Source organism: Castor canadensis, chromosome 9 (assembly GCF_047511655.1).
Source record: "Castor canadensis chromosome 9, mCasCan1.hap1v2, whole genome shotgun sequence".
NCBI lineage: Eukaryota > Metazoa > Chordata > Mammalia > Rodentia > Castoridae > Castor > Castor canadensis.
Genome location: NC_133394.1, coordinates 155,044,090 through 155,067,842, shown reverse-complemented (window position 1 = coordinate 155,067,842; position 23,753 = coordinate 155,044,090). Strand labels below are relative to the sequence as shown.

At 53.0% G+C, this 23,753-nt stretch overlaps 1 protein-coding gene across 1 annotated transcript in view; it reads right to left on the bottom strand.

Moving 5' to 3' along the window:
* The window catches only part of Cplx1 (complexin 1), a 24,936-nt gene extending 1,653 nt beyond the window's left edge, over positions 1 to 23,283 (bottom strand). The window contains exons 1-4 of the mRNA XM_020175468.2: positions 23,157 to 23,283; positions 21,831 to 21,929; positions 4,885 to 5,060; positions 1 to 188 (exon numbers count right to left, since the gene is read on the bottom strand). The exon at positions 1 to 188 is cut by the window's left edge and continues 1,653 nt beyond it. Of these exons, the coding sequence (XP_020031057.1) occupies positions 1 to 188; positions 4,885 to 5,060; positions 21,831 to 21,861 (395 nt within the window). The 5' untranslated portion in view covers positions 21,862 to 21,929; positions 23,157 to 23,283. The remainder of the gene's footprint in view (positions 189 to 4,884; positions 5,061 to 21,830; positions 21,930 to 23,156) is intronic.
* Positions 23,284 to 23,753: the final 470 nt, after the last annotated feature.

Sequence of the window (23,753 nt, the reverse complement as noted above, 5' to 3'; positions counted from 1 at the left end):
AACATGTCCTGCAGTGGCCCGGGGAGGTACTTGATGACCGTGTCTAGGATGCTCTCGTCCTCCTCCTCGGGCTCGTCCCCGCAGCCCGGCGGGATGGCTTTCTTGGGTCGCGTGAGACTACCTTCCGAGTTGGCCTCCATGGCCGCCTGGGCCTCTGCCTCACGTTCCTCCTTCTTCTTGATGCCATACTGTGGGGAGAGGGCAGTCGGTCCAGTGGCCCCAGCCTCTAGAGCACAGCAGCACACAGAGGCTGGACCCTGCCGCACTTGCGGAACAGCCCAGGGACCCAGAAAGGCAGTGCCCCTGGCTGGGGAAAAGCAGAGACCCATACCCCACCCCATGATCCCCTCAAAGCATGCCCATCTAAGAGCTGCCCTGGGCCACAGGGGCATGAGGAGGCTGCAGCTCCCTGGTGAAGGCAATGCTGAGACCCCCCAGAACACTGGTTCTTCCAACAGCCCCCTTCCCTTACAGACTTGCCTCCCTGGAAGCTTGGAGGTCTGAGAACTCTCAAACCTATTGCTTTGTTTCTCCTGGTTGAGCAGGAACTCCTATGGCATTCCTAAGAAGTCAGGCCTTGAGGACCAATAAGTGAAGGGAGGGAGGGAGAAATAGAAAGAAAGGCAGTGGTACCTACCCTCTGCTTCTTGGTCCTGCATTTGCACTCACACCCTCACTTTGCCAAGGCTGCCTGGATGCAGCCATGACTTGGCCCCTACCAGGCCACTCTGCAGCTCTGCACTGCTGGTAAACGAGGCATGGTCATTTGGAGCCACCAGGGTGGAATCTCACCCAGGTATGACCTCAGCCAACACATGTGGACACCACTGAGCCCCCACCCCTGGAAGAGGCAAGAAGTTCCCTTCCTGGAGCCTCTAGGGAGCCTGGTGCTGTCCAACCTTGATTTTGGACCTCTGGGCTCCAGAACCAGAGAAAGAATTTCTTTTTCATGGCACTGGCTTTGGCAGCCCTCAAGAGATTGTACCCCACTAGCCATGTCTTCTGGATGAAGCACGAACATGAGCCTGACACATTCCGCCACCCACCCACCCACCCACCCATTGAGACTGTGGTCTCTGTGAGTCACCTAACAGCACCCTTCAGGCTGGTTGTAAGAGGGTAGGCCCAGCTGACCTCTGACGTGGACAGGGCTGGTCATCCACCTTGTGGATCCATATCAAGACCTGCCTGGGGGATGGAGCCTCTCCATGCTCAGGTCTGAGATCCGGATCTCAGACTACAAAAAGCCCTGGAGCAGTGAGATATTGAGGGGGGTCAGGAGCATGTGGGAATGTGTGAATGCCAGCGATTTTGGGGATTGAGGCTCATACGATCTGGTTTCTCCAGCCCTGCCATTCCTGGCTCATCTCTCTTCTCACAGGAAAGGATGAGCTCTCTCCTGGTGCCAGTCACATTTGTCTCTCCAAGGAGGTCTCTCCCTCTACTACCAGAGGGAGGCTGCCTGTGTCCATCTCCCCTGCTAAGGGTACCTGTCCTCTCCCTTGGGGCTATGTGTGGCCTTGGGCATGGGGGGGGACAAGGGCCACCTTCAGCTGATAGCAGAGGATACCATGCCCCCAGCCCCTGAAAGGAAGAGGGGTGTGCAGACTGCCCCTCCACACCCTTTTTTGTTGTTGTTTGTTGTGGTACTGGGGATTGAACTCAGGGCCTCACGTGTGTTAGGCAAACACTAACCACTGAGCGACATTCCCAGCCCCGCTCCCTTAACAAAGTTGGGATTGCAGTCCCAGTGACCAGGCAATGAGGCATGGCAAGCACCACTGTCAGGACAGTCATGTTCCCCATCCCCCAGCAGTGCCCTGCTAGCACAGGACAGAATACTCCCCATGGTCAGCAGGCAGCTCCAGCACCAGTTCTGCTTCTGGTTACCTCTTGGGACAGCCCAGCCTGCATAGGCAGAGCACTGGAGGGGCAGGAGGAAGGGCCTGTGGCCCAGTGTCTTGTGGGGTAGCATGTGGGTTGGGAAAAATACTGCAAGAAACTAGGTCAGGCCAGAGTGCTCTTCCCTGTAGACACAGACACAAGCTGGACAAGCAAAGTGGGCCAGGTGAAATCTGTGAGCCACCCAGGAGGCTGAGCTACCCAAGACCAAATTCATGGCAGAGGTGCTCCAGAACACGTGTGATCAGGGAACGCATGTGATCAACAGCAGGCCCCACCATTCCCCTGCGGGTCACTCTGAGCTTGGCCTGAAGTGCCAATCTGTCCACTGAGGTTCAAAATCATTCTGAGGCCATAGTCACTCTGGGCTTCACCTGCTGGGGGTATAAGCCAGGCTCTATCCCAGAGCTGAGCTTTCATGTGGTGTGGCTGATTCTGAGCTTCTGAGTTTCAGAGACAAATGCCAGCCCTACCAGGGCCAGATGTCCATTATGTCAGGTGACAGCTCCCCAGCAGCAACATTCCAAGGATAGGACCATAGGAGGTACCAGCCAACTCAAGGACCTCTGGAAGGCATACCCAAGGTAGCTGGACACTGGGTCAAACCAAGACAAGGGGTCAGGGTAGGGTGTTTGATGTACATGAGGCCCTGAGAACACTGTTGAAAGAAAGCCCACGGTGTTGAGCAATGGCTAGAGCCAATACCAGGACCAAACCAAATGGCTACTGCTGGCCCCCACCTGCACACCTATCATCATCCACAAGCTCAGAAGGAGGCTGGCCAGCACCAGGGAACATGAGGGAGGTGCTGCGTGGGTGCTCAGACATACAAGCTCCTTGCCTGGGCCTTGTCTTCTTTCCAGACAGAAGGTTCTGGCTCAGCCGCCCACAGTGGGTGGTTGGCTGGAAGTACATGCAAATCAAGTGGTGGGTATGCAAATGAGGTGAGTATGCAAATGAGGTGTACAAACAAGCAGGTAGTGGGCAGTGGGTAATCATAGGTGGCCTGGACCACCCAGATGGCTTCATGATGGGGATGGAACACACCTCCAGAAACTGCACCTACCCTGAGACAAACAGTCAGAATGGAATGTCCGCTTCTTCCTCAGAAGAGGTCACCAGGGGCCCTGGGTGCTCATGAGAATGTGCAAACTGGACTTCCAGCCCGAGGTCCCCCACTGCACAGAAGCCTTGGACTAAAGCTCTCCCCTCCTCTAACCAGCCCCCAACCCCACATCTAGTGAAGGCTGGAGGGAGCCAGAGCCAGTGAGCAGCAGGTGCTGGCCATGTATGGCCATCTGGGGAGCCACACCTGACAGGCAGAGTTTCTACCTGTGAGGGACAGGGAAGGTGACCAAGGCCGAAGGAGGGAGGCTCTGACAGCCATGGGTAGAGGCATGGGGGGCTGCTGCATGCCTCCCTCCTGAGGCACACAGGTGTTCCTGGGGCTTGGACACCTGCAGGCTCTCCCTCCCCTCTCTAGACCCCTCCTTGTCTGGGCTAGTGGACCCTATCATGAGGTTCCAATTGAGCATTCCCCGTATGCAGCCTGCCACAATCTTGTTGAATTTGCTGGAAGATAATTTTTTTTTCACAATTTCCAGGAAAATATGTGAAAACAGCAGTCGAGAACACTGAACTTCTAAAAGGCTGAGAGGTCAGGCCTCCCTGGGCAGTGGGTGATGTCTGATGTAGTGGTGAGGTAGGGGTGGCTGCTTCCTGGAGATACAGAGCCAGGCAGGAGGGGAGCTCCAAACCTGAATATGAGGGATACACAGAATTCCCAGAGCCACTGCACACCTGCGCATCCAGCAAGCTCCACTCCCATCTCCTCTGCTTGCCCTCAGCAGTCAGTTAGTTCTCCTCAGCTCCACTTGGGGGATTTTGTGGCTCTCGGCTCGCTCTTTTTATCTCTATTCTTCCTCGGTCCTCGGTCTGCCTCTTCAATCTCTGTTCCATACTCACTGTCTCTGACTCCCCCTCTCCTGCCCCAACTGCCTCCTTCCCAATACCCTACAGTATTGGGAAAGGTGAGATCTGACAATTGTTCTTTACCTGGTCAATAGTGCATTCCCCTGTCCCCCTCCCAAGTGACTAAAGCTGAGTATGGCTTGCTGATTGTGGTATGTGGGGTCTGTGGGGGACAGAGCAGGGTGTGAGCTGCTGTCAAAGCTATATCACCAAGAGCTTCTGCAGGACACTGTCCAGTGACCACAGCCTGAGGGGAGGTATCAGGGTGCAGAGCTCCACCCCATCAACAGATCTCTGTACCCACACATGCGGGAGGATGGGGTGTATTTGGGACTTGGGGGGAATATGGGGGTGGGGAAGAGAGGTTACCCTGTGTGGGCCTAGGGAGCTGGATGCACCCAGCCGCCTACCACTTTCACTCCATTGGCCATGGCAGAAAGGGAGGGATGAATGGGCAGAGACCATCCTCTGAAAGGACAGGTGATATGTATGTCACAGTACTAGGTGCGTGGACCTCACTCTTGAGATCCCACACTGGGGCTTCATTTTCCCCATCAGTGACAGGGAAACAGTTGTCTCTGCTGCCCCACCTCTGCTCCCAGTCACCCAAATGACTGGGAACAGCACAGCTACTAATTGGATGCCCACCCACCCACTGCACCTCACCACCTGCCCAGGCTTCTCCCTGGGTACCATCTAACCCCAAGGCCAAGGATGCCTCAGAAGGAAACCCTGGTTCCTTGTCCTGCCCTGACCACCAGCTCCAGCAGCCAACTCCCCAAAAAGACCTCCTTCATGCAGGGGGCTGGTCATCCAGCAGAATGACCAGCCTTCCCGGCAGCAGCAGGACGGGCTCACCTCATTCAGATGCAGACACCTGGAGTCACCTTAGCAGTCCTGTCCCCCTACCACCTCCCCAAACTCTGCATAAGGAGTGAGGGAAGCACTGCCTCCCTGGCAGTGGCCCCCCGCCCTGCAGGCCCCCATCCATGTGTAACCACTCATGCCCACCTTGTCTCGAATACCCTGCCGCATGACCTCGCGCTCTGCCTCCATCTTGGCATACTTGGCCTTGCGCTCTTCCTCCTCCTGCCTCAGTGCCTCCTGCCGCTCCTCCTCCTTCTTGGCAGCATCGGGGTCCTTCTCCTCATCACCCCCAAGCATCTTTCCCATGTCCTTGGTGGCCCCTAGGGACAGAAAAACAGAGGTCAACTAGCTGTGTCCAGGGCTCCTTGACCCTCCCGCTGGCCCTGGGATCCAGTACTGTCCATCCATTAGGAAAACAGTGGACATAGGACGTGTAGAAGGCAAGGCTGGGTGGTTGCTCCTATGCTGTGTGGAATGCATTTGTGTGTGGTTTTATGTCTGTGTGGGTTGAGTGTATATGTTGTTCTATGCCTGGGTGTGGCTGTGTGTGAGTGTGTACATGGTTTTACATGTGTGTATATGTATGTTTCTACACTGTGTGTGGTTGTAAGTGTATGTGTGTTGTTCTATGCCTGTTATGGCTGTGTGGTTGTGTCTGTGGTTCTAGACCTGAGTGTGGCTGTAGTGTGTGTGGTTCTGTGCTTATGTGTGGTTGCATGGTATGAGTTTGTATATGAGTTTACATCTGTGTGTGGCTGGGAATGTGTGTGTGTGTTTCTGTGTTGTGTGTGTGTGTATGTGTGTGTGTTATTCTATGCCTGTATGTGGCTATGTGATGTGTTGTTCTATGCCTATATGTGACTGTGTGGTTGTATGTGATGTTCTGTGCCTGTGTGTGTGTGTGTGTGTGTGTGTGTGTGTGTGCAGTGATGTGTGGGGAAGTGTGTGCCTTCCCTGGGTCCAGTCCAGCAGAGGGTCTGGTTCCAGAAGGCAGTGGCAGGAGTGGCCAGATGTGAAGACACATGGAGAAGGAGCAGGTGGGGGACAGATGTCTGGTGGGCAAGATCTTCAGCTCAGGACAGGTGGGTGGCACTGGTGGCCTGGGGTTTGGGGCCGTTTATTGTGGGTACCAAGGCCCTAATTCTCCTATGCCAGCCATCACTTTTCTAATGAACTCCTGAGTCACAGGACCCACAGATACATCCCTGAATGCCCCAGTGGCTCAGCCCACAGGACAGGGACTGTAATTACTGCCTGATCCCAGCAGCACAGTGAGCACTGGCCCTGGGAGGCTCCAGGGAGCAGGACAGCCAGCTGCACCCAGACTCCAGGCACCCAGGGCAGGTACCCAGCAGGCCCACAGAGTCTGGGCATGGGGAGCTGGCCAGCTGGACCTTACATCATTGGAATCCCTGTACTCGCACATCATGGCTGGCAAGGAGCAAAGCTGGTGTTCCTTCTTTTACGTGCAGCAGCACTGGGAAGCTGGATGACCTCTCCTATGCGAGGATTAAGAAGGCTGTTCCCTCACTGTGGGCAGTGATGCTCAGCAGTAGTGCTCAGCTGAGTGCTGCCCCCTAGGTGCCAGGTGCCTATCCTCCTGACAGACCAGGGATATTCTGGCTGTCTAACACTCTATCACAAGTGTTGGGGTATGAAAAGACCAAGGCCCTATTGTTGTCACAACAAGGACAGGGAGCTAGCCTGAACCAGACACTTGCTGACAGTGCAGATCTGGACTCCGAGAGAAAAGTAGGAGCCTTGTGGTCATTTTTTCAGTCATACCTGCAAAATTTGCAAAGGAGATCTCAGGCCAATGATTCAGGGAAAACTGGGTCATGGAGTAGTATCTTCTAACAGTTCCCCAGATAATTGGACCAGAATCTCTCTGTCTCTGGGGCAGCCATCTCTGGCAGGTGTGGGGGGAGCAGGACAAACCTCACAATTCTGACTGCTTTTGTGCAAATCACACTCCCTACTAGAACAAACTAATTCTCCCACAGTTCTTTCTCCCTTCTGGAAATCTTCCTTGAATTGAACTATAGATTGAATGCAATCCCAAATAAAATGCAAGTAGACTTTTTAGGAAAATGTTTCCAAACTTCTGTGGAAATGGAAAAAGATTTAGAAAAGATAAAACAATTATGAAAAAGGAAAACAAGTCGGAAGGACTTGCACTACCTAACTTTAAGACTCACTATAGGGGTGGGGCATGGCTTAAAAGCACCTGCCTAGCATGCACGAGGACCTGAATTCAAACCCCAGTACTGGAAAAAAAAAAAGAGAGAGAACAGAGATGCCCACTGTTATATTCAACGCTGCTTCAATTTCAGAAGAAAATAAAAGTGACCACTGTATCATAAAATAAAATACAACATCCTGTGTCTGTCTCTCCCACTTTTCTTGCTGCTGGCATGATCGTCTGTCTAAACGTGCTCAGGACACTCTGGTACAGACTGGCCAGAACTAACCATGAAAGTGGAAGAGCATCTGGACATGACATACCTGCCTAAGGTCAATAGCTTTCCTCAAACTGGCCATAACCAGCTAGACACACATGGGGAGGACATTCCACTCACAGTAATTATGAAAATGTAAACTACTTCGGAATACACCCAACCAAGAAATGTACAGAAATGTGAAATAAGTGCCATTTATTTTAGTTTTAAGGTTTTGGAGAGACGCCTCAGCTTCTTGGTGGACAAACTCATGACAGGGAGTTACCAGAGACACTGACAGTGCGTGAGATTGTGTGTGATTCAGATTGCACCTCCAATTTAAACTCCCCTATTTTTTCTTTTATCTCTTCAGAGTTTAATAAAATTAAAGCGCATGGGGCAGAATGAATGCCAGAAACAGTTTGATCCAAGTTCCACAGGAAGTAAAAATGCCCCGGTCCCTGGAGTCCTGGAAATCCCAGTAGGGTAACAGAGACCTCCCGGTCATCAGATTGGAGACACTTAAAATTGGTAACCACTTGCTGAAGAAAGTGCAAGCTCAGACTGCAGGGACAGGGAAGCGATCACGGCAGTTTGGGAAAGCAGCCTGACATTTCTATGCACCCATAGAAGCCACTCATCCTCCCACCCAGCCATGATGGGGTGGGAGCCCCAGACTCCCGCCCCATCACGACCATACTCTGTGATGCAGGCAAGTGCATCACAGACCCCGTTTTTGGAAAGTAAGGAGAAAACCTTCCAGGTGAAAATACTCTTGCTGTCATGATTCTCTAAGGACAGAAAAAGACCAGAGGGCTGCAGCTAACAGCACCATCAACACATCACAGAAGGCACAGGTCAGCAGGAGCTGAATCTTAAAACCCATAAATGAGGCTGAGCAGGGGCTCAGTGCAAGAAGACAGAAAGCAAGTATGAAAAGAACTTGTGTTCCCCAGAATTAGGGCACAAGACAGAATGCAACAGACAGAAAGGAAATTAAAAGGATCAAGTAATACACTGTATTCTCTACCCTAATACATTTGAAACCGTGAATGAAATACATTTTTTAAAATGTTATAAAAAGCTGAGACAAACGTCTAAGAATTCACAGATGGGATCTTTCAAACATTCAAGAAACAGATAATTCCCACGATATTTAGAACGCTCTCAGAATGAAGAAAAAAGAAGGAAATCCCCTGGGTTATTTTTATTAAATTAGCATAAAAGCAATGCCAAAAATCATCAGAGAGAGAGACACACACAGAGAGAAACAGACAGAGACACAGAGACAGCGAGCACACAGCAGGTCAGGCTCTAGCATGGGAACCAGCCAGAGAAGGGAAGTCAGAGCCTGGTGTTTTTTAGGGAATCCTACAGAAAGACAGAACTTGTGCTCAGTGGGACTCATTTAAGGAAGGTGCAGACAGCTCAGCATCAGAGCTTCATCATGACCCAGATGCCGCCCCAAGGCACAGCAACCATCCTGGTGTTTTGAGTGCTTGTGTGCCCCCGCACCTTCCCACCTCTCTCTCTTACAGATGCAAGCTGTTTCCCATGTGCCTGCAGCCTGGGGCAGGGCTGTCTACAGCTTTCCCTCTTTGAGCAAGGCCTTGGGGCAGCCGAGACCCTCCTCACCCTGCCTTGCACACGAGCACACCCCAGAGTGGGTGAAGTGGACCACACACATTAGGGCTGTGGTGTCCACACACATAACCACAACACATCGGTCGAAAACAAAAGCCAAAACCCCACACACACTCGGAACCCACTGTTAGAGCAGCCACGTAGAGGCCAAAGACAGATTCCTGGTGGCCCTGTATGGCCTCTCACACCCCAGCACCCAGACAGCCTCAGCCTCTCCCACACGGATCATGAGCCCTCTAGGATTTTAGGTTAGTGGAGCCCACAGTATGTAGCATGGGGAGCTGGCTCTGTGCTGAGCACAAAGCTCCTAGCAGACAAGCACCCATGGGCTGTGTGTGTGGATTGCTTGCTGTGGGTTCTGTTGTGGGGAGGCAGCTTGTCCACCCACCAGCTGGCACACATGGGTGTTTCCTGAGGTCCGTGGACAAGCCCGCACAGTATGCAGCCACTTTTCTGGGTACCTCCCACACAAGGGATGGCAAGTTGTACAGTGAAGTTGAATTTCAGTTTTAAGAAACTGCCAGACCTTTCTGAAGTGGCTTCACCACGTTACACTTCCACCTGCAGTGCACACAGGCCAGGGTCCCCACAGTCTCAACATCAGCTTATGGCCTTTTACATTCCAGCCATCCCAGGGCCAGGTACAGCCTCACTGCACCTTCATTTGTATTTCTCTCCATGAAAACGGTGACATGTAAGGGAACTCCTGTGAAGCACAGCATTATTTCCTGGTCAGCAGCTGTGACTATCAGGAGGCTGTGGAACCTTCAGCAAGTGGGGCCTAGTGGGAGAAAGGTCACCAGGGTGTGTCCTTGAAGGGGATACTGGGACCCCACACTTTCCTCTCTCCCTTTGCATCCCAGTCACCATGAGGTGAGCAGCTTCCTCTGCATGTGCTACCACCGTGGTGCACTGTGTTGCTGTAGGCCCAAAGCACTAGTGAAAGTGACCATGGACTGACACATCTGAACTCATAAGCCAAAATAAACCTTTCTTTTTTTTTTTCAGTTGTTAAGCAGTTTATATTTTAAAGTCACACCTCTAACCAAAAAGAAAAAGAAAAAAGTCAATTTAAGGTCATACCTCTAAGTTTGATATACTATATACAGATCCTGCAGAATGTGAGCATGAAAAGACACAAATAAGCTTTTACCTTTTTTTGCTTTTTTGGCAGAACTAGGGGTTGAACTCAGGGCCTTGCACTTGCTAGGTAGGCACTCTACCATTCGAGCCACTCTGCCAGCCCTTTTCACATTGGTTACTTTTGAGATCGGGTCTTGCTTTATACCTGGGCCAGACTGGACTACAATTCTCTTATTTGTGCTTCCCCTCATAACTGGGATGGCAGGCGTGCACCACTGTGCTTTGCTATGCATTGAGATGGAGTCTCACAAAATCCACCAGCTCCAACCCATCCCTGGCCTAGAATTTCCATCCTCCCAATTTCCACCTCCCAAGTAGAAAGGTTAACAGGTTTCAGCCACCATGCCTGGCTTTTTATCTTTTTCAGTTATTATCACAGGTATTTTGCTACAGTGATAGAAGGCTGATTCATACATTTCTGAAATTTATTTCTCAATTCATTTCAGTTGTGACCAGAAAATAATTTTGTATGACTTAAATCCTTTTACATTCATTGGGATCTGTTTTATACCCTAGAATATGGTCTGTCTGGGTAAATGTTTTGTGTGGTTGAATAGAACGTGTACTTTTCTGTCATTACTTGGGGTGTCTGTAAGGGCCAGCCAGGTCAGCTTGGTCAGTAGTGCTGTCCCAAGACTTACATTGCTTCTTGCTGTTTGGCTCTATCAGCTATGGAGCTGAATGCCTCCACCTAAAACTTGTTTCTGCACTTGTATTTTGAAGCTCAGTTACAAGGTGTAGCTTCCTTAAACTATAAAGGAAGTAGCAGAGACTGTTGTGTTCTCTTGGCTAACCAACCCCTTTACCACAGAAATAACCTTCTTTACCACAGGAAGCAATCTTTTTGCCACAGGAAATAACTTCTTTATCACAGGAAATGACCTTCTTTGTTCCTGGTCCAGCTTTTTGTTCTGGCATCTACTTTGTCTGGAAGTAGCCTTCTTTTAATTAATATTAGCATGGTTGGTTTATCTTTTGCCATTTTTCACTTGTATCCCACATGTGTCTTTATACTTACTGTGGGTTTCTCATAGGTATCATAGAGTTGAGTATTCATTTTTTTATTCAGCCTATCAATCTTTGCCTCTTTTTGTTCTTGTTCTCAGATGGGGTCTCAGAGAGTTCCAGACTGGCCTGGAATTCTCTATCCTCTTGCTGTAGCATCCTGTGCGTGCGCCAGCACACCTGTAAGTGTGTGCTTTTAACTACAGCATTCTCAAAGGACAAAGGCAAAAAAGCCATCGGTCATGGGTACCAGTCAGAGTTACAAGAAGTTACAAGAATGTTCTGATCTCACTTAACAAAGTTTAATGGTAAGGTAGGAATGAACCAACTATTTGTTAAGTGGCTTGACTACGGTCCAGAACAAAATCTAAGAACATATTTGAGGACGCAAAACTATCTAGCACCCAACCACATACAATTCACAATGTCTGGCATTTTATCAAAACTCACCAGGAATGTAAAAAAGCCAAAATACCCCATAAGAAGGAAGGCATGCCCAAATACTAACAGGCTTGACTATAGGGAATATGTGGGTGAGACTTGACAGAGCATCATGAAGTTCACTGGTAAACATGGAAAGGTTTAGTAAATAACAAAAATTTCACCTAAAACTTAAAAATCATCAATGAATATGAACGACAATTAACAGATATTCAAATTTTTTGTTGAATGAATGAAAGACACTAAATTACATTATTACTCAAAAAAATGTAATTGAAAGTGAGATCAAGCTAGCCACTGTGCTATGGGAGGCAGGGGCAGGAGAACCTCTTGAGCCCAAGAGCTCAAGATCAGCTTGGTCTACATCAAAAAGTGGGATGGATTTACTCACCAAATCAGCAGTTGTCGGGCAGAACCCTGCATTTGGGTGTGTGTGGTGTGCATGGCAGGGCATAGTCACAGCGTAGAGGCTAGAAATGTGTACCACCTTTGACCAGAGTCCACCTTACAGACATGCCAACAAGGACACAACAGATTCCCAAAGCCCACCCTGCACAGTCACAGTTGCATCCATTCAACACAACCTGTGGCCTCAGACAAACCCATGGCTCTGTTGTGTTTCCTCCATGGCAGTCAGCATGGCCTCAAGTCATAGGTATGTTCAGGTCAGTCTGTTTATTATCTGTTTTCTGCATACATGTTCTGCCTTGGAACAGACACCACTTGTCTGATGTTCAGCTCAGAGGAGCACTCCAGTAAGTGCTGCCTGGACGGCAGGGTGTGGGCACAGGTATTCCTGACAATATGGTATGACAGAGCTCAAACGGGGAGTGTGTCACCGATATGGACTAATGTGTCCCCAAATTCCTATGTGGAAATCCTCACCCTCAATGTGAAGCCACTGGGAGGTGGGGCCCCTGGAGGTGACTAGGCCACAGTGCCTGAGCCCTCATAAGTGAGATTAGTACCCATATCAAAGGAACCCAAGAGCTCTTGCCCCCTTTCTGCCATGTGTAAAGATGAGAAGGCAGATGTTTGCATCTGGAGGAGTCCTAGACCAGAGCCCAACTTACTGGTACCCCGGAGGAAAGATTAAAACATTTTTGTTTTTGGTGGAACTTGGGTTTGAACTCAAGGCTTTGTGCTTGCAAATCAGGCACTGTACAACTTGAGCGACACCTCCAGTTGATTTTCCGCTGGTTATTTTAGAGATAGGGGTCCCAGTCCAAGCTGAGATCCTCCCAATCTCAGCCTCTCAAGTAGCTAAGATTACGGGCATGAGCCAATTGTGCCTGACTTTCGAAATGTTTTTATGGATACAGTCCTCCACATCTACATCACAGAGACCAAGAAGAGAACGAGGCAGGATTTTTAAAAAGTACAGAGAAACTCCCAGCAGCTCAGGAAGCAAAGGCAGGAGTGTGAGTTTAAGGCCATCCTGGGATACAAAGCAAGACTCTGTCTAAAAAAACCTCAAAAAACAAAAACAAACAAAGAAGGACAGGAAGCCAGTGGAGAGGATTTTGAAGGTCTTCAACACAAAGAAATGAGGTATCTGAGATGATGGATCTGCTGATTGCCCTGATGTGGCCGTATATGTGAACTGAAATGTCATGGTGTTCCTGTACACAGGTACAATTGCTCTGTGTCAAAAAGATGATAGATAGATAGATGATACATAGATAACAGATTAGATAGATAGAACATGGACCCCCTGCAGTTACTTCCAAGAACTCAAAACACACTGGTTCAGCTGGGTGCTGGTTGCTCACACCTGTATTCCCAGCTGCTCAGGAGGCAAAGATCAGGAGGATCACAGTTCGAAGCCAGCCAGGACAAACAGTTTGCAAAACCCTATCTTGAAAAATACCTAACCCAAAAAAGGACTGGCAGAATGGTTCAAGTGGTAGAGTGCCTGCCTAGCAAGCATGAAGCCCTGAGTTCAAATCCCAGTACTGCCAAAAAAAAAAAAAAAAAACCAAAACAAAACACCAACACTCAACCAAGTGAAACTCATTCTCAACTCTGGCAGTGGAGCTGAAATCATACTTTTAAAGGACATGTATTTTGCACAACAGTGTATAAGATCTAAAAAAGAAAATTTAATCCATATAGCAAGATAAAATAAATGAAACCTCCATTTCCTGGCATTCACCCTGCTGCCTAGGACAGGCTCTGACTGCACAGAAGGAGGCAACCCAACAATGCCTCAGGAATGCCAAGCGGGGCCAGGGCGCATCAGAAAAATTTAAGAAAAATCAAAGTAGAATTCTAGACAAGAACTAAAAGCATAATTGGGGTAATTTTATATTATTTACAAAGATTTTTTAAATATGGGGACATATGAATCTCTATGCACTGACCATCTTGGGGTGGTGGACACTTTACAACGGCCCCTCTGTCACAGATGGTGCTGATGCTGACCCCACACTGATCCTGAAGCCATCCTGTCCTCTAGGCTTTCCTCTGGCAATGTCCCTTCATCAGACACCCCGCCCGCCCCTTTGCCTGTTGGCAGTGCACCAATCCTGCAGCCTATGAAAGGAGAGCAGGAGGAGCCAGACGTGAGAAGCTGGAATCCTTTCTCCTTTCTGGTCAAGGAACAAACCTGTTTCCAAGAGGCAAGGCCCCCATGCCTTGGTCTGAGACAGTTCACTGGGGAGACCTGGGTGCCTCCATCCTGGGCCTGGCTTCCAGCATGCCCGTCTACCTCCTATTTCTCAGCCAACTCATGACAAGGTCGGAAAAACAACCATGGGTGTTTTAGTATCAAAAGAAGTTGGCTCTTTTCTCCTGTTTCTGCTACTGTAGACACATTCAATGCCTTTCCTGAGTGTTGGGGGCCTGACCTGAAGCCTCTGCCCCTACCCCACCACACCCTCAAGTAGGGAAGGCACAAAGGCCCTGGGAAGATACTGGCAGGGCTAGGCTTTGCACCTGGCCTAATCACTCACAAAATGCAGGACCTGGGTCTAGCTAGCACCCTGAGGCCCTGCCTCGTGAAGCCAACCCAGGGTGCTTGGGGTAGGCATTCACCTTATCAGCCCCATTTCTGTCCCCAGTTAGCCTCAAATGAATATACAAGCAGTTTTCTGCACTGCTTCCCTGAGTTTTGTACCTGAAGTGCCAAAGACTGCTTCTGAGGTTCTGCAAACCTTTATGTGATCACATGCTGCACACCGCATGGGGGTGGGGGACGAATGCAGAGAGGGCCAGAGGCCCTGGCCACCTGTGGGCACTGCTGTCCTTGCCTGTGGGGCAGAGCACCAGGCAGGAGGTGTCTGATCTTGGCTTTTGGGAGAGGACAAATGGAGAATGAGGCGAGATGAAAACGCCAATTAGTGAACCCAAACAGAGCCAGGCTCCATGACAGATGGCGCAGCTGCCAGCTTCGAAGATGATTGTAATCCTGGCCCACCACTCAGTCATTCTGCCACTCACTAGGAGCCCACTCGACACCTTGAGGTTGTGGACCGGGCCCCTGACCTCAGTGTGAAGTGATGGGACAGTGCTGCCCTGGACACCTCCTCTGCTGAGGAGCATAAGGGCCAGGACAGTGAAGCAGGACCTAGGGAAGGATCTTGGTGAAAGACTCTGTGCATCCATCTAGCTCAGCAGCCAGGGTCTGGCATTTCCACCAGGATACAGCCACCTTGCAAATGTCAGACACAGACAAAGGCCAGGAGCAGCTGCACAGACAGGAGGGCGCCAGCCTCCCTCAGAGCCTGCTGTTCCAACTAGCTGCTGCCAGTGAACCAATCTTCCCTCTCTGGGCTTCAGTCTATACCCAGAGCCAGCACCCAGCACCCAGGGTCCAGAACCCAGCACCAGCCTCCAGCACCAGCACTCAACTAATATCAAAGCCCAGCAGCCGGGACCCAGCACCAGCACTAGTATCAGAGCCCAGCATCCAGGATCCAGGGCTCAGCTCCAACACCCATCACCAGTACTTAGTGTCCAGCACCCAGCACTAGTATAAGAACCCAGCATCCAGTACCCAGCACTAGTATCAGAGCACACCATCCAATACTCAAGGCCTACCACCCAGCACCAGCACCCAGTGCCCCTGGCCTCAGAGTCTACTCCTCTCCCACAGAACAATGGACTCTTCATGCATCCTGCCAAGCTGTCAGTCCTGCATAAAGGAAGCCAGAGGCCCTGGGCCCTGCAGGACAGAGAAGGGCCATGTTCACCATAGTCCCAGAAGTGAGAAAAGCATGGCTCAGCAGTGTCACTGGCTGTCCTCAAGGCCACCAGCTGCTGATGAGGACAACACCGGGAAACTAAATTGTGTGGAGCACAGACAGGCTGGCAGAGGGTCTGGAGAGAGTGTGGGCCTGGTAGGGATTTCCCTGCCCCCTGCACTGCAAGCAGACAGACAGGATCATCCATAAAATCCCTGAGTAACAGGAAATCTCAGAAGGACCCTATGCTCCACCCATAGCAGGAGCTCTCCGCCCCTGCCCAGGGACAGTGGAAGGCAGACGGGAGTGAGGGAGGACCTCCCATTGCCCAGGAGTGCAGCCCAGGGAGGCTGGCAAAGCGACTGGTGTCCCTGACACCCGGTACCTCCTGGACCTGGATTGGGGCTTTTAGAGGCTGGTGGGCATTGCTGGGGCCTGCACTTGCCGCTTACTCAGAAGCTTTCATTAGTTCCCCACTCCGTTTAAATGACAACGTCCGGAGCCAGTCCCACAGTGCGCTGTGGTAGCACAGGACTCCGAAAGCGTCTGACACACGGGAGCTATTAAAACGAATGCTTTAACTCCAACCAGACAAGAGCTGAACGGCTATCAGTGGAAGTGCTCTGCAACCCTTTTATTCCAGACTAAGACCTAGGTATCTGCAACTGACTTGCAGCTTAATCAGTCAGGAGCATCCTCTCCAGAGCAAAGGACCATCCTTCAGGGTTTGGGGACAAAAGGCCATTTCCCTGAAAGTGGCCATTTCCAGCCACTAAAAGATTTGGGGCAAGAGGCAGTTCTGCTGGCCGAACAGTGTGTCAGTGCCTTCTGAGCAAACATGAGTGTTGGTATTTTGTCCTAAGTGTTTGCTGGCTGCCTGCTCTATGGGGTGAGGCAGAGAAGGAGAATACCTGCTCATGGTCAAGGGACCTGGAAATCAGGAGCACCCCACTTGGGTATGAATTAGGCACTGGGAACTATACACTCAACTCTCCCAGCCTTCCTCTGGAGGTCCATGTGCCCACCATGGCTCTCCCCTTCCCTAATGGAGACCCTCCATGAGATTTCACAAACACATCTGCCAAACAGATGAAGGGGCTATCCTTTAGCTCCTCCCCTGACTGGGGGTATGGCACCAGAGCAGCAGCAGCCATGTGAGGCTGTGAGCACACTGAGCATGAAAGGTCACCAAGGACAAAGGTGGTGTTTGATGGCAGATTCCCGATGGCACTGCTGAGCCACCTCCTGTAGCCTTGCTACCCCAACTCCAGCTGAAACACCTCACCACTGCTATCTGCTATTCACCTGCAGCCCAGTTCAGCCACGGCCCCACCATCCTCCCAATGCCAAAGAGCCTGGCCTGGCCTGGCTCTGTTCTCCAGCAGGGCAGAACTGTCAGGCATCAGCCACAATCTCAGGACCATGGTAAACAAAGCTGCTGAGACCCAGAGAAGAAAGGGAGAGTGGCAGCTGGTGGGCCAGCCCTGCTCAGGACCTTAGGCTGGGACAGGACAGGGACATATGCCTCACCCTTGACATAGAACCCCAGAGTGTGAGACCCAGGATAGACTCACTACAGGACACTGTCCACACTGATCAAACCATCAGGTCACTGAAGCCGGCCAGGCAGAACCAGGCCATGTAAGAGGCACCTACCTTGGACTAAGTCTCAAGCCCTATAACAAGGCTATTCCAGGAGTGTGCTACCTCTGTCCGTGCCCATCCTGGCCCCTGAGGCCCCTGGGCCTTTGTACATGCTTGCAGCATCTCTGCCTTGTGTGCTTGTCCTTCAGGATTGCCACTTGCTCTGCACCAGTCCTGAGGACCTGGGCATGTTGCTGGCACAGAGGGTGTCATACCAAGGCAGAACGATAGGAAGAACAAAAAAGTGACCTGGATCCTTTGGGTCAAAATAGCCACTTCTGCCTACTCAGCTAAAAGCCCACCTGGAGCATGCCACCTCGACAACTGCCACTCTCCTTCCAGTGTAAATACAGCCCCTGGGCATTTGCCACTTTCAGCCTGAGGGAAAACTGTTTCTTTAAATTGCACCCTAGGGGATCCATGCAGATGTGGCCCAAGCTCCTGGCCCCGGTTGTGCTGTGAAGAACTTCCCACTCCAAGGAGAGCTGTTGCCTGGACACAGCAGTGGCAGTTGCCTCCTTTCCTTAGTGCCAGAGTACTTGCATTAGCTGATTTAGGTCTGGGGATCTTGATGGGTCCTGAGGGGGTCCAAGGCCTCTCAATGCTGTGAGGACACTGTCTTGATGAGAAGAATGAATTTGCCCTCAGGAAACACTATGTGATTTGGCCCCAAGAGGATCCTCCTTCCTTCATAGCTCAGCTCGGCTTCAGGACAGGTACCATCAGCTCCACGATCACCTGGCACATGATGGGGGCTTGGTTTACAGAATGAGGGGAAAGGATGCACCAGGGCTGGTTGTGCACAGCAGGTTCTGACAAGTGCCCCAGCCAGGGCAGCTGCTGTCCGAGCTGTGGCCAAGAGGTCAGACAGGTGCTAACCCAGTAAGACAGGCTGCGAGCCAGAGGCCAAGCCATGACAACCAGGGTTGCTGAGGGACCAGGGGCCACCCTGGGGTGAGGAACCATAGGCCGGAGGGACCAACAGGGGTTGTTACATCTTCCCAGGCCCAAGCTGCAGGCATGGGGCTGCCTGGCTCTGCAAAGAAGGGGCAGACACCAGCCAGTGGGTGGTGCTGCCCTGTCCTGCTCCAGCCTGCCTGGCTCGAAATCCCCAGAAGCCATGCTGGGCAGAGGAATCTCCCCACCCTTCCCCCAGGCAGCAGCTCTAGCACCTGGAGACAGGTGTTTGGTGGCAGCTTGGGCAGCTGGGGAACCATGGGCCCTGCGGGCTGGATGGGAAGGAAGGCTGGAGGAGTGGATAGGGAAAGAGCAGTGCTTATGAAGTTGACAGTGGCCCTGGTGACAGACCGACAGACTGGTGCAGAGGCTGGCAAAGGCACTTGGATTCCCATGGCTGGTTGGGCCTCTTTCCCTCACTGACCCTCACCAGGTTCACTTGTAGCTCTGCCCTGAACACTTGTCCACCAGATCCCAGCAAGCCCAGAACCCGGGAGGAAGCTGGGGCACTGGACTCATATGGGACTTTCCTTCCTTCCAGTAGCAGGTCCTCCTTTTCCTCCCAAGTGACCTCAGGATCCCCGTGGGGGCCGACATCACTGGAGGGGAGGGTCCTCCTCAAGCATCAGGGCCAGGACTCAACTGGGCTCGATCAAATAGGCTTCTGGGACCCTGGAGCCACAGAGACAGCAGAGTCCAGTCATCTGCACAAGTGTTCACAGAAAAGGCCTGTGGCCACCTGGAACTTCACAGCTATCCAAGCTGAGCTATCTCTGAACTGAAATGGTAGTCTCTAAATTCTAGGCCATTCCTTGCTCTGTTATGAGCTTGTCTCTGAACTGGTGGCCCCTGAATTATGGGCTATTCCTTCTTACTCTGTCATGTAGCATCCACACATGAGCCCCGCTGGTCTTTAGCTTCCTCTCTGGGACATGCTGGCAGGGGACAGAGGCTGCTGACATAACAGTGGTGCCATGTTGTGAGGCCTAAGGTGAGAATTGCTGCCCCTGGACAAGAAATGATGCAGAGGCAGAGGAGAGGACAGGCAGGGTCAAAGGCATGCACAGTGTCCACAGCCAGTCAAAGGCTAGACCTGTACCTCCCTTATTAGGGCCCTGCACAGTGGTAGGCCACGCTTTCCTAGAGCTCAACCACTGAGTGGACAAGGTCCTGCAGAAAGAGCCGCAGGACTAGGGAACCTGGCAGACGGAATCCAGAAGCTGCCACTCACCAGGCAGTCACTCACAGCTTCTGTCCTCAGAAGGGCTGGCTCGAGACTCAGGTGGGGTAGATAAGAAGGCCCTGGATCACATGTCCCCCTGGCCACTCTCCTCAGCAGAAGAGACAGCCCAGATGAAAGACAGTGGCCAGGATTCAATTAGCCACATCACAGTGAGGCCCGTCTCACTGTGAGCAATGCCACAGGTGAGGCCGCCTATCTCCTTACTTCCCCCTACTGAGTCTCTGAGTGTGCACGTGTGCAAGAGCCTGGGTGCCATTGCTGGTCCTCTCTTGCTCCCTGCCTCTGTCTCTGTTTCTCTGCTGCTGTCTCTGTTTCCATCTCTATCTTTTTCTGTCTCTGCCTTCCTGTATCTGTCTTTGTCTGTGTCTGTCTCCCTTGCTCTGCTTCTGTTTTCAGCTGCCCTCACTGAATCCTGAGTACATTTCTTTGTTTCTTTTCTCCATCTCTATTTCTGGACTATTCTTCTCCATCCCTGTCTCTCTTTGGGGACCTTCTGGTCCCTTCCTGCTCCCTTGCCTGCTGGTTTCTCAACATCTGAGGCTTGGCTTGTGTCTTGGGTATCTGTCAACCTCTGACTATTGGTCTGGAGCTCTCCCTCTTTTCTCCACTGTCTGAGTTTGTTTGGCTGCCTCTTTCTCACATACACCCTGAGACACCAAAGGGGATGCCCACTGATGGAAAGAAGAGCTTGGAGCCCAAGACAAGGTCACCAGAAAGTTGCACATGGCCAGTCTGGCCATCAACCCTGGAGTGACATTCCAGTCTCTACAGAACAAATACAGAGCAAATACTGGGTGATTTAGGCAATGCTCAGCTGGGGGCCCAGCGTGTGGTGGTGGCACTGCAGTCCTCAGTCTGCTAGCTGCCCCCACTGAAGCTCCAATGGTGCTCCATGAAGCCCGCCCCGTCGCCACTGCAGGAGAAACTTTGGGCTGACATGGAACAAAGAGGCAATCCAGGCTGGCAATTACCCAGCTAATTTCAGCCATGTAGACAGCGAAATCAGACATTTCAGTTTCCTTAAAAGCCCACCTCAGGGCCTGAATTATCCATCTAATTAATTATCTGCAGCAGCCTGGGACTTGCTGGGTGCAACATGGGTCCCTCCTGACAGGATGCTAGCTGGTTCCTGAATCATGTCCCGATGATGTAATCATTATAATTAGACTCAATCTGAGTCTACCCTTGACCATGGACTCTCTGGGAATGTAGCCTTCTGCCTATCTTTCATTTCCTCTGTCTGAGCAGAGGTGCAGATATCTTCCCACAGATGTCTGTCTACCTATGTTGCCCCTCCAGCCTCCCGCCACCCTGGCACCATTACTTAGCTTCCTCTCTGTAAAAAGTTCCCTCCCCCAGTGGTGGCAGAACATCCCTGACACACCCAAGCTGGGAACTGCTCAGGTTGGAATGCTTCCTTGCTGAGGCTACCATGGACAACTCTCCAATAGTAAAATCAATTACTGGTCACAGATTCTCTTTACAGAGAGCTCTGGGCACTGGGGTTGCATCAGAGGGCCTGAGGCACCCAGTGAGTGACCTGAGACCTGCCCAGGTCAGCCTCATGGCCTGCAGGCCTTAGCTGACACAATAGCCTTTCCAGACTCCTAGGTGCCAATGTGGACCAGCCTCTTAGCTCACTGCTCCAGCATCTTGTGGCCAGGGACGCAGTGCACTGTCCTCTACCAGCTTATAGTCCTGGGCACAGTTTCTGGCCACAATGATGGCCTTGGGCCAGGCAGGGAGAGGGCTCTCTTCCAATGGCAGTCAGCAGGCTGCAGGGGTCTACCCTCCCCCCACCAAACACACAAAAGAGGCCACTCTGCCTCCATGGAAGAGGCTTGGGCCACAGCTGTCTTTTCTTGTCCCTGTGACCAGCCAGCCATGGCTCCCTGTGGACAACACTGTCCCCTACCTAGATGAAATCCATGGGGTCCTAGCCAGACACCATAGCTGGCTTTGTCCTCCATCCCCCATCCTGGTGCTCCTCCTGGCCATGATGAGGACTGGCCTCCAAACCTCCCTAGGGTGTCTGCCCTTTCCAAAGGGGCTGCTGCTGCTGTCTTTGACTTGCTTCAGTAGTCTGCGGGCTCTGCCGAACATGACCTGGAGCACAAGGTCAGCATACAGGCACATCCTCCTCTTTCCTGTCCTCTTGCACCCAAATCCTGGCCCAGAGAATTCAGATACACTGGGTTGAGGCACTGCCCCGGGCTTGCTCAGGGGGCGAGCATGCATGCTTGCACAGGCTTTGTGTGAAGTCAGGTGGCCATGCTGCCCTGTGTATCTGTGCACCACTGCGGTGGGTAAGATGTGGCTCTTGGTGTTCTATGTTTGCCTATCCCCAGTGGTCCAGACCCAAAGCCCCTCCTAGCCTCCCCCACCTCCTACCTCCCAGGGCCTGTTTCATCACGAACTCCATGATGGCTTGATTCCTCAGCAGCCACTCCGGGGCAGATCTCACATTCGAGTGTGGCCAGAGTCCTCTACCTGTGGAGAACAAATGGTCACAGGTGCCCTTACCAGGCCTGACTGAGACCACAGTTTGATGCCCCTCCCAGTACCTTGAGGGCTTCTGGGAGGGACCTGTGTGATCACGATGACAGGGTCCAGGGCCCTAGGCAGACCGACTGGTATCTCCAGCCCTGGGGTTTCTAAAGTCAGCTTCTAGCTGCCACTGCAGGGCAGGGGCTGCTTACAACTTGGGGGCCATCACTTAGAGGAGTCTGGCACCAGCCTGCACAAAGCGGGGGCGGGGCCCAGGGGCGTTTGAAGGTCACTACTCTGTTTTACAGCCCAGGATTTGGCTGCTCAGCCTCCTTGGCAGTCCTGGGGCTATAGTGCAGTGGTCCCACCCAGAGACGGGTTAGGGTGGGCAAGTCCGTGAGTAGAGCCCTTCAGGGAAGGTCCCTGTGGCTTCTGACCAGTCTCAGGAAGTCAGGCTCTGTCCCTGAGGAGACCCCAGAGTGCCGCCCCCCCCACACCTGCATCGACCCAGAAGGACTGGGATGGAAGGAGAGACTGAAGGGGCCCAGCCTTCCAAGGAGAGTGGAGGCAGATTGCACCCACTGGCGCCTGCATCGAATGGAGTGGCCCAGGTGCCCAGTGCCCAGCAGGGGCTGGGGTGCCCGTGGGGAAGCGCTTCCTGTAAAACCACAGTGCTGCAGTGACATCTCCCTCCCTCATTGTGGGGTCTTTCCCGTCCAGAAGCCCTGAGTCTCTGGGGATCCAGTTTCACAGGCTTCCCTCTGCGGACGGAGGAGACCACGAGCAGACTAGGGAGGGGTGGCGGGGCAGGGAGCGCCCCCCTAGGAAGCGCTGGTGCGCAGGGACGCCTTTGCCGCAAAGCCGATTCTCTTCCAAACTTCTCCCCTGGCTCCCGGGGGGGAGGGGACCGCAGGGCCAGCCGCAGAGAGGCCGGCAAGGACCGAGGCGCCCCGTGCGCCCGCGGCCGCCGCACCCTCGGCTTTGCGGGCGGGCGAGGTACCCAGTCCCGCCAGCGGCCTCGGCGGGCGCGAGCCGGAGAGAGGAAAGAAAGCCGGGGCCGAGAGAGGGACCGCGGGGCCGCTTCAGCACCGCGCGGCGGACAGCGCCCGCCCAGCCTGAGAAGCCCAGGGCTAGGAAGCCGGGAACCGGGAGAGAGCGGGAGCCGGGAGCCGGGGAGCCGCAGCCGGGGCTGGGGAGTCGGTTGGGCCGGGCTGCGCGGGCGCCAGTTACCTTCCCGGGCGGGCGGGCTGGCGAGCGGTCAGCGGCGGCGTGCGCACGGGCCGGCGGGGTCCATGTGGCGCCTGGGAGCTGCGGCGGCGGCTGAAGGGCACCGCGAGGAGGGCGCGTCACTCCGAGGCGCCCCCGCCCCCGCCCGCGTCCCGCATGACGAGGAGGGCGGGGCGCGGCGGGCGGTGTGGGGGGTGGGTAGGCAGCCGCGCCCCCGGGTCCCAGATCCTTGCCCAGCGCGCGCCTCGCTCGGCTCAGATCCGGCCCCTCCTCTTCCGAGCCCGTGGTGTGGACCTGCCCGGGCTCCCAGCCCTCGCTGCGGGGGCCTCGAGACCCTTGGAAAGTCTGCGCCCGCCGGCCGGGGGCGTGCGCAGAGTGGGGTTGCCGCTCCAGCCCACCAACCCCCGCCGCGGCGCGACCCTGACCCGGTTGCTCTCGGTCTGGGCGCACCGCAAGGGCAGGGCGGGAGGAGGGCTCCCAGCCCCCCAAGACCCTCTTGAGAGAGGTCGCAGACCCCTACTGTGCCCAGCGTGCAGAGTATGGCTTTGGTGGGACGGAAGCCAATCGACCCCGCCAGGCAGGGACGCCTGAAGGTCACTG